General features: G+C 42.3%; 1 protein-coding gene across 1 annotated transcript; it reads right to left on the bottom strand.

Moving 5' to 3' along the window:
• Positions 1-6,413: 6,413 nt before the first annotated feature.
• LOC147629877 ((R)-mandelonitrile beta-glucosyltransferase-like) lies at positions 6,414-8,612 on the bottom strand. Its single transcript, XM_086810878.1, has 2 exons — positions 7,982-8,612; positions 6,414-7,909 (listed from the first exon to the last, which is right to left on the bottom strand). The coding sequence occupies exons 1-2, from the start codon at positions 8,526-8,528 to the stop codon at positions 7,119-7,121; spliced, it is 1,338 nt and encodes a 445-aa protein (XP_086667004.1). The 5' UTR covers positions 8,529-8,612; the 3' UTR covers positions 6,414-7,118.
• Between the last annotated feature and the right edge of the window lie 2,529 nt (positions 8,613-11,141).

Raw genomic sequence — 11,141 nt, 5'->3', positions numbered from 1 at the left:
ATACCTCTAGTTGCATGGTTGGTTGAAAAGTGCGGTGAGAGAGGAGGCAAAATCTCTTTGATATTTTTTATGGACTTCATGTTTTTCGTGAAGATCGATGAAGTGAGTAGATGGATCCTCCTCCTCTACCATTTTCTCTATCCTTCGAAAATAGGGTTTTAGCCGCCAGAGCAGCAGGGATTTAATATTCACATGATCACAAGATTTTTTGTGATAATAACACATGTGAACAAGTTATTTACATGTTCTCATGTTACCGTTCACAAAATAACAGGTCACTTGCCATTTGGGAACCCCTTAAAAGCTTGGCTACACATGGGAATAAGCTATTCACATGTTCTCATGTTACCATCTTCACATAATAGCAGGTCAGTGGTGGCCACCTAAGAAGATTTTTTATGCCCGACAAAGATAATTTTTTTAGGCCCTTGTGAAAGCTTTGTGAATATAACATGTGATCACAAGATTTTTTGTGTTATTAACATATGTTATTAACATGTTCACATGTTTTCGTTTACGTCAGTGAGATCCCTGGCTGCCAGCCATTGACCCTAGTTTTGTGCATCTTTCCTGAGGGATCTTTTAGCTGGTAGCTGCCATTATGAAATTTTTTTCTTGATGATAAAGGGGCCCTCCCATATTTGTTAAAACTTTGCATCATGTCTATTGTCCAATGTACTATCATACCTAAGGACCAAAATGCCCTCCTTCAATCCCTTGTCCTCCTGGAGTTTCTGGTTAAGTTTGTCCTTCTTGTTGCTGTTAGCTTGTGCTATGTAGTAATCCATGGCTTGCTCTCTATCCAACTCTTGCCGTTGGAGGTCTAGAAGCCTCTGGTTCAATCTGTCATTGGGCTCTATCCTGCTATCCACCATCGATCTTAAGCTGGCTAGTTCTACCTCGATGGGTAGAAGGTCTTCTTGTCCATAGACCTGGTGAAAGGAGGTGAATTGGGTGGAGGCTTTAAAAGATGTCCTCTAGGCCCATAAAGCTGTAGTTAAGTGCTTGTCCCAATCCTTTGGCCAGTTAGCCACCTTCTTTGTGATGATCTTACATATCATTCCATTGACCTTCTCCACCAAGCCATTACATTGTGGATAGTATGGGCTAGAGTGCCTATGGCTAATGTTTAATCTTCTAGGTAAATCTTGTAAGAGTTCTCCTTGGAATCCAGGGTCTCGATCTCAGTATTTCAAGTGGGGTACCAAATCTACTACATATGTGATCAAATGTGAACTTACCCACATCTTTGGCTGTGATCTTGCTTGTGCTTGTTGCCTCTTCCCATCTCGTCATGTAGTCTACTTCCACAATGATGTACTCCTTCCCTGATTGAGTCCTTGGAAGAGGCCCAATGGCATCAACTCCCCATTTTTCAAATGGGCCAAAAGAGAATATTGGGGTCCTAGGCTCATAAGTTAGTCTCTTGTCCCTTGCCATTTGACATGCATTGCAAGCTTTGCACCAATGCTAGACATCCCTATGCAAACTAGGCCACACAAATCCTACTTGAAGTATTTTCCTACTGAAGATCTCTTGGGCAAAGTGCCCCCACATACCTCATCATGGCAAGATTTTAAAATATAAACTATCTCTTTGGAGGATGGCACCCTTCGCATGACTAAATCTTTTCCTTTATGGTAAAGGTCCTCCCCTGTGAATTGATAAGATATGGCTTTCTTTGCCAGCCTAAGTTTTTGAAACTTGGATAAGTAGTGCTTAGGACACTCACCTATCTGGAGAAAATAGGTTATGTCCTAGAGCTCCTCTCTTGTCCGTGGAATTTTGGTTGCTGAAATTTGATTGTTCCCACTACCACCGCAAATTGGTCATTGGCTAAAGCAACTGCTTCCTTATTTTTCATCCTAGATACATGATGCATTTGTATAGCTTCAAATTTTTTCATCGAACCTTTAATTTGCTTGACCCATGTAAATAGATTAGCATTTTTGCAAGACCAAACTCCTTGTAGCTGCTTCACCACTAACATGGCATCTCCTTTGACAATCAACCTCTTAATACCATGCCGCAAGCACCATTCCAACCCAAATTGTAGAGTGGCATATCCTGCGTCATTATTGGAATGGATTTCAGGGAGAGTTTTACATTGTCTAGTGACCTCCTCACCTTGTGGGTTGTAGATGATGACTCCACCTGCTGCTTGATCACTTTGTCTCCTATAGGCTCCATAAAAATGCATAATGAAGGCACCTTCCAGCTATTCTTGAATTTTGGGCTTTGTCTCCTCACCGTTGTGCTTGATGGTGATCTTCTTTTCATGGGACCAGTAGGTGAGAATGTCTGCCAAACTTGCCCTAGTGCTATCCTCTATTATAAAAGTGGTCATACTCTTGAAGCTCCAAAATCCATTTCGCTATCATTGGGAAAGTGTTCATGTGTTGTACAACATATGGAAATGTCTGCTCCAAAGTTAAAATTATAAACTGCTTGGGCAAGAGATAAGACCTGAACTTTCTTACTGCAAACATGAGGGCTGAAACCATTCGTTCTACTTCTTTGTAGACTTTCTCTGCCTGTGTCATAATCCTACTAGAAAAATAGATTGGCCTCAAGTAGGAGCTCTTTGGGTCTTTCCGCATCTAGACTGCCCCAATAGCCTCGATCCCCACACTTGGAGAAACATAGAACATTTCATTTCATACTGGTGGCATTAGGGTTGCCAACGAACTAAGAACCTTTTTTATTTCTTGAAACTGAATTTCACACTCCTCATCCCAAGTGAAGGTGCCTTTATGTGATAACTTTTGCAATGGTGAAACAATTTATGAGAGAAGATGGATGAATCGAGACATGTACCTGGATTTTTGAATGAATGTGACCATCTCCCTTGCATTTTTGGGTGAAGGTAGAGCTAAGTGATCCGCTTCAATTCCTCTTGCTGAGATGATATGTCCCAAAAGATTCACTTCACTTTGAGATATGTGGCACTTGTCTCAGGATTCAATTGTCCACCCAATTGGTACAACCTTTGTAACCCTTCTTCAACTCTTTGGAAATGCGAGTCCTTGCTACTATATATGCAGAAATCATCCATTTAGACCCTAATAGAGGTCCCAAAGAAGAGCTAAAAAAACATAATTCATGAATCTCTAGAAGGTGGGAGGTGCATTTATGAGGCCAAAAGGCATTACTTTGTAAAGCAAAGCATCCCCATGGAGTGGTGAAGGTGGTTTTACGTTTATCCTCCTCTGTTATCTTGATTTGGAAGTATCCAGAGTAACCATCACATATTGTGTACCTTTCATAGCCTGCTACTTCATTCAAGATTTCATCTTGGAATGGGAGGGGGAAGTGGAAGTGTTCCCTCTTTGTGGCAGCATTTAAGGGCTTGTAATCTACATAGATCCTCCATTTTCCATTCTTCTTAGGGGTAACAACTACAAGGGAGACCCAATCTGAGTTTTCCACTACGTAAATAAAACCTGCTTTCAAGAGCCTCTTTACCTCCATTAGTAAAGCCTCCCTCTGGACCACTCCTAACCTTCTTAATTTTTGAGCCACACAGGCTTAGCATCAGGCTTTAGTTCTATATGATGTTTTATGATTTCCACTCCTCTTACCTGGGTGTAGTCGGCGATGAAGATGTTGGTGTACTTATTTAGCATGGTGATGTAAGCCGCTTGCTCCTCTGGTGTCAAATCCTTTGCTAGCATCTTCTTTATTTGCTTGTCCAACTTGTAGAGAATCGCCATCCTTTTCTTGGTCTCCCTTTGTTGTGGTGGCTTCCTTCCTTTGAAAGATGAGTCCCATCACCTCCATAGAGAAATCCTCCTCACTGGTACCTGATCTTGACTTTGTTTCTGAGTAATCATATGAGCTTTATTCATCCAAGCTAGTTTCATACCTTAGGTCCACTTTCCTTCCTTTTTTCATGTCATAGGTGATATTCTTCCTATTGGCACCATTCTCTCCCTCTGGCTTGAGAACTAGTAAGCATGTCCCCCATTTTTGGTCTGCCCCAATAGCTATGAGCCAAGGCCTACCTAAAATAATAAGAAAGCCATCCCCCTTTGATGGGATCACATACATGTCTACCTCTACCTCAACACCACAAAAAGTTACCTTTACAATCGATGACTCTTAGGCACTTGACGCATAAATTATTGACTAGTTTAGCTTTATAGGGAGATGGAGCATTGACTTCTAACCCTAATCTATGCATGGTTTTTTCTATCATGACACACATTTGGGCACTCCCATCCACATACACCCATCCACATACACCTTAGGAATATTATATCCCTTAATCCAAGCATCCACTAGAGGAACAACATCTTCATCAAGATTAAATTTAATTAACTTGATTGATTTTGTCTGTATTCTTCTAGTGCTAACTATCTTTGACCATTGCCTTCTCATATTAGGTGCTATTTGTAAGAGTTGTGGCCATGTGATGTTGGGATGTTGAGTGCTCACATCAGCATCATTAGAGATAAGATTATAGGGCTTTGAACAAAGTCCTCCATATTGATCTTCCTTCTTGGTCTCCGAACTTTCTTGCTTGTTCCTTCAAGGTCCTTGCTTCCCCTCCTCTTGGTGTCTGATTCTTCATCTTTGGCCTCTTCTTTAACTCTTTCCCTTTTGAGGCATGGCATCCATCTCTTATATCATTTCTTCTCCTTCAAGCAAGTCTCCAAGCTCTAACACATTCACTGTCCTCTCTTCTCCTTGTGGTAGAGGTGGAATGTCAGCTAGTTGTTGAGAGGGTGGTTGTCATTTTTGAAGATGTTCGGGTACTTGGGGAGCTTGAGGAGGACCTGGCTATTGTTGAGGTTGCACAGGCCTTTGTGGTGGATAAATGTCACCTCCTGGGATCCTTCTTGGATATGGGCAATTATACATTCCATGCCCTCTCTCATTGCAGGTGTAACAAATATATTCTTGTGCTTGCCTTCTTTGTGCTCGGCCTTCTCTAGGTGGCTGTGTCCTAGGTGCTTGGATTAGGTTTAGGATGAGTTGGTCCAACTGCATAGTTAGCTTTTGGAGAAGATCTTGTTATGTAGTGCCTCCCACTTGTGCAGATGGTGCTCTAGGTAGAGGTGGATCTTGAGTCTGACTCTCCCCCATCTCCCCTATTTCTCTTTTTATCTTAAACTTTTGGTTTTGATACCTCAATTTGCGATCTCTATCCCTTGCTACCTCTAGTGCAATCTCAAAAGTTGGAGGGAACTTTGACTCGATTTTTTCCCTAAGTGGAGGGAAAAGACCCACCATGAACCTATCCCTCTTGAGGAAATTAGGAGCAACTTCATTCTCCCCTAAGGCAGCAACCCATCTAGCCCATAAATTTTGGAACCTAGCTTCATATGAAGATAAATATTGAAGAGAGACTTTCCTGTGTTACAATAATTGTTGCCATATTCCCTCTAGTGTGTCTCCTCTCTCATAATGGTTGATGAAAGCTTGACAGAGAGCATTCCAATCTCGTTTAATGGCCGGGGGAAGTTCTCCATACCATAGTGTTGCCTCCTCCTTTAAAACTAAGGGAAAGGCCCTTAGTTTTACTTCGTCTTGGTCTCCCCATGAGATGAGGTGCACCATCTCTAAGTTGTCAAGAAATTTCAATGCATCCTCATCTGGTTGCCCTTGAAATGTAGGGAAAGAGCTTGCCATGGTAGTAGATTTCTTAGAAGAAGGATGAAGAGGAGAGACATGATTAAGAATATATTCAAGGGATCGACTTATAGGAGAATAAATATGCAAACATCAAATGTAATGTTATAATCTAGAATTGACAAAATAAAAGGACTGGAGAAGCATTAATCTCTGCCAAGCATTGTGGGCCAACAAGTAAGGCTATATTGCTTTGGTGCTGGAATAAGATCTTATTGCTAATAACGATATGAATTGGCAAATTGGGATTCACGACTAAATTGTATTTGTGGTAGAGTTGTAAACTAAAGGTACTATGATAATTCCTCTATGGGGGCACCACTTTTATGAGGGAGGATTCTAGAGGGGTGGCCTCTAACACTCTCCTAGATCCCCAGCTCACAAAACACAAGGAGGAGGGAGGCAAGGTGATGGAAAAAGCTCCAATGGAAAACTCTCTCGAACCTCACACCAAAACACTCAAGGCCTTGAACCGCACTATTAGGGGAGCTCCTCCGCAACCCTCTTAGTGACACACCAAGCCTAGTGGAGAAGAGAGTAGGGGCAAGCCCACACCTTTCCTGGTTCCTCCTTACTTCACATGCACGGGGCACATTAAAACTCTACATAAAGAGAAACTTTAAGCATGGAATACAAATATATTCTATTGAAATGAGAGCGAGCGAGAGAGAGAGAGCAAGCGAGAGAGAGAGAGAGAGAGAGAGAGAGAGAGAGAGGATATGCACTTGATGATAGGAAAAGCACACAATACAATCTTATTGATATGAAAAGTAGGGATACAAACATAAGGATTACAAGGCTTGAGGATGGAGAGGATGACGTTAGAGGTAGAATTAGGAGAAGTTTTGTATGAGAGAGTTTTTTCATTTTGTACATAGAACAACTTTGCTCGAGTGTAAATTTTGTGATTTGCATGATTTCACATCCATTTGGTGACTCCAAAGTGGTCTTTAAGTGGTTTTGTGTTAAAAAAGTGCCTAGATTTTCATATTGAGATACTGCAGGTTCTAAATAGAGGTCAAAGACACGGATTTAACCTCGAATGAACAAATACAAAGTAGAAGAGGAGAATGGAATGTTGGAGATGAGCTATTGAGCATCCTTATCTCATAACTACATCAATCTCTCTTTTGTAGTTATGAGATGAACAATCTCCCTTTTGTAGTTATGAGATGAACGTTGGAAAAACTTTCATTAATAAGGTTGAAAAACTTGACAACGTACTTGAATCCACCTCACACCAAGGACAGCAAACTAGATGTAGCAAATGCTTGGCCGTGGGAAATTAGCCTTAGATACTTTGCGATCTGTGAGCGATGTCTTTCACAAAGGTTTCTAGATTGGTGCACGAGTCACCATTTTGCTCAAGAGCACGCATGGCCATGTTTTGAACCTCGGCAGCAGCATCTCTCAACGCTGAGGCTTGGAGTGAGGGAGGGTTGCTACACATCAAATCTCTAATAGCCCTCTCCACGATGTGCCTTTCAACGAGGCCATCTTCCCTGCCTGTCTTGAACTACCTTCCAAACGTGGACGACATAGTGCTGGTTTATTCTCTGCTCGGCGAGGCCGCCAGCCATGGCTAGGATGGGCACTCCAGCGCTCAAGCCCTCCATCAAAGAGTTCCAGCCGCAGTGTGTGAGGAAAGACCCCACGGCAGCATGCGAGAGGACTTCCCACTGCGGCGCCCACCTCACCGCCATCCCTTTTCTTCCCAGCTCGAGGTCCTCGTTACTCCTGATCATGTTGCGCTCTTCAAAGGCAGCCAGTATGTCCGATTTCCGTTCACGTTCCCTCACCGCCCACAGAAAGGGGTGCCCGCTGGCCTCGATGCCCAGGGCTATCTCCTCCAGCTGCTCCTCAGACAGCGTCACAAAGCTGCCCAGAGAAATGTACACCACCGAGGAAGTCTCCTGCGTGTTCAGCCACTTCCGACAGTCGGTACAGTTCTCCGCCCACAAGCTTTTGGGCAGAGGCGGCATATTTTGTTCCGATAAACGGCCGTCAGGCAAGCAGAGCGGACCTATTGGCAGAAACGACCCCACCTCCGCGTGGAAGGCGTCTGCTGCACTTTTCTCCAGCTCATAGATGTTGTTGCCCAGGTTCCACAGCGCTTCGTTGGAGCGGCGGTGGGCTCGTTTGAGAATCCAATCACCAAGAGGCTTGGACATGTCTTCTGAATTGAGTTGTAGAAAGGAAATCAAATCTGAAGCTCGAAATGGGGTAACGCCCGGAACGCAATCGATTAGCCGCTCAGACCCGCCTTGCTCCTTCCCTGCGCTACATTAAACTTCGTCAATCTTTCTACTAATTCAGCGTTTTGCAAAATGCGAGATTTGCAGCTTACCTTTGCCGAAGGGAATGATGTTGTTCGCAAGAAGGAGCGTTTGATGATAGTATATCAAAATGGCGTGAACTGGTATGGTCCACAGAGCCACTCTTGGAATGGCAAACTTGTTGGCAACGTCCTGCATCCAGGAGCACGCAGCATCGGAGATGATGCAGGAGACTGTGTAGAGAGGAGGGGTGCTGGATACGATCTCGACCATAAGAAGCTCAAACGAGGGTGTGAGGGAGTCTATACAAGAAGTGAACAACATAGGGTCTTCCTCCTGGCGGCCATGGGAAGGAGGAAGCCCATCTGGGATGGTGATGAAGCGGAGGAGGGGATGAAAGGCCGAGGCTGATGAGGAATTTCCGGAGGCGTCTAATTGGAAGATGTTAGCGTAGTTGAACTCTGTGTGGACAAAGGTGATCATGAAGCCATGATGAAGAAGCTTGGAAGCTAGATGCATCATGGGCACAATGTGGCCTTGTGTTGGGAAGGGAAACATCACTACGTGAGGTTTCTTTTCTTGGTCCATCACACTCTCTCTCTCCCGCCAATGAGTCATGACCTCTTTTTTATCTTTATAACCTCCAAAACTCAGCGACCCAGGCTCCACCCACAACCTCCAAACAAACGTCTTAACGGCCCCTTTTTTCTTATCGCCTCATTGAATGACTCGGTTTCACATACAAACTTCTCAAATAAATCATCTCTGCATTTCTGTACCCAAAAATTCTTCATAATCTAATTAATCGTGAAAGACGCCTAGAACTTTACCCAAGTATTTTTTCTTTATCTTAGCCTTGGAAAATACATCAATGATCAGGGCAGGATAGCTTTTCTTCTGCCTCCTTACGTACGTCGCACGCCATGTCTTGGAAGTCCATTGCGTCTCTCAGCTGATTCGGCGAATCGTTATCAACTTATCACTACTTTTTGATAATCCTCTAGACCAGCGCGAGCACGGCCGCGTTAGTGCGCGTGCGTGGAAAGATCTTTTACATTGCACGGTGCACGAACGTTGGCATCTTGGTAAAATACAACGAGTATAGGATTAGGAACAGCCTGTTTTTTTTTTCAACCCTTAAAATTAAATGCAATGCTTAGGTTTAACTGGGATTTACACCTGAAAATCACTAAAAGTTGTACAAATGTCCGGATTTATAATTAAAAATACAATTTTGAATTTAAAGGCAACATCGAATCTTAATTTCAACCGAAAAATTGCACCCAAGATGGCATTAGTTGGTATGTGTGTATATATCTATACTCTTCTATATCTATCTATATCTTCTATATATATCTATGCTCTTATTAAACACACAAGCTATTCCATCTCCACATGGCCAAAGGTGAGGAGGGAGAGGGCCAAGGGATAAAGAGGAGTGGCTCAACCTAACCTATTCTCAGAATTTGAATTTTCTCATCTCAATTTGTAAGAGGAGAGTTATCCCTTCTTACCTAATGTGTGTACGTGTGTGTGTGTGTGTGTGTGTGTGAGAGAGAGAGAGAGAGAGAGAGAGAGAGAGTATAAACATATATATTTATATGTATGTGTATGTGTGTGTGGTGTTTACATTAGTGTATGTGCAAGTTTATACATGTGTGTGTGTGAGGGGGGGGAGAGAGAGAGTGTGTGTGTGTGAGAGAGAGAGAGAGAGAGAGAGAGAGAGAGAGAGAGATAGATAGATGGGTGTGAAGAGGAAGAGAGAGTGTGTGTGTGTGTGAGAGAGAGAGAGAGAGAGAGAGATAGATAGATAGATGTGTGTGTGTGAGAGAGAGAGAGAGAGAGAGATAGATGGGTGTGAAGAGGAAGAGAGTGTGTGTGTGTGTGTGTGAGAGAGAGAGAGAGAGGGGGTGTGTGTGTGTGTGTGAGAGAGATATATATATAGAGAGAGAGAGAGAGAGGCATGTGCATGTGTGTGTGTGTGTGTGTGAGAGAGAGAGAGAGAGAGAGAGAGAGAGAGAGAGTGGCAAATAGAGACATTACATGTATGTAAGATGCATTTATTTAATAACGAGCACACCTCACTAATGCGTTCCCACCCACCACTAAAAGTTAATCTATATTAAAAATTAATTAATAAAAATTATATGTGTATATACATAAGTTTATTTATATAAATAAACATATTTATGTATTTATAGGTATATGTAGTTGAATATAATAAAACATTATATTATATATAATATATATTTGCATGTGTGTGTGTCAAGATCCTTGTGACACTTGGGAAATAATTATATTTATCAACTAAGAAAATTAGAGCAACCATAGACTTAGACAAATTAAAAGCATGAACCTTATATAAACAAAATAAAAAAATATATCTCTCCCTCCCCACACACACATGTACGCACTTGCACATACACTAATGCAAACACACACACTCTCCTCCCATATACACTCTCTCACACATAGAAATTCTTTGTCTTTGTCTCTCTCCTATCATACGCACACATGCATGCACATGTAGCCCTTCTCTCTTCTCATACACACTGTCCCACACATATCATATACACATACACGGTCTGTGTTTCTCTCACCCACACTCTTCCACACATAGAAACTCTCTCTCTCTCTCTCTCTCTCTCTTACACACACGCATGCACACGAATGCATATATACACACATACTCTCTCTCTCTCTCTCTCATACACACACACACACATACTCTCTCTCTCTCTCTCATACACACACACACACACATTTTCTCTCTCTATCTCTCTCTCTTACACCACACACATTTTCTCTCTCTATCTCTCTCTCTCTCTCTCACACACACACAAACATGTATATATATTATATATAATAGAATGTTTTATTATATTCAGACACATATACCTATGCATACCCAAATATGTGTATTTATATAAAAAATTTATATATACGAACATATATAGATATAATTTTAATTAATTAAATTTTAATATACACATACTCTTTCTCTCTCTCTCTCTGCCCAACTCCATTTGGATCAACATTTTCAGGGCAAGAAAATCAAGGAGGATCAAGATTCTAGACGCCAACCCCTTCTGTCTAGAGTAATCAGGGTTCTATCCGCCGTCGCGCCGCCAAAATTAGGGAAATCCCAGAGGTAGACCCTCTATCCAACCTGCAGTTTCAATCCAAAGTAATGTAAGACCTCCACCTCTGAATAGGGAAAGTCAAAGAGAG

This window comes from Cibotium barometz, chromosome 17 (genome assembly GCF_041138505.1).
Source record: "Cibotium barometz isolate CiBa-2024 chromosome 17, ASM4113850v1, whole genome shotgun sequence".
Taxonomy (NCBI): Eukaryota; Viridiplantae; Streptophyta; class Polypodiopsida; order Cyatheales; family Cibotiaceae; genus Cibotium; species Cibotium barometz.
Note: the sequence above shows the minus strand (reverse complement) of the source record. Positions and strands in the feature narration are given on the sequence as shown.

Excerpts from the sequence above, each read along its gene's own strand:
- LOC147629877 (XM_086810878.1), bottom strand. The coding sequence starts at position 8,528 with ATGACTCATTGGCGGGAGAGAGAGAGTGTGATGGACCAAGAAAAGAAA. Across the intron at positions 7,910-7,981 it reads CATCATTCCCTTCGGCAAAG|GGAAGGAGCAAGGCGGGTCT; the intron begins GTAAGCTGCAAA and ends AATGTAGCGCAG.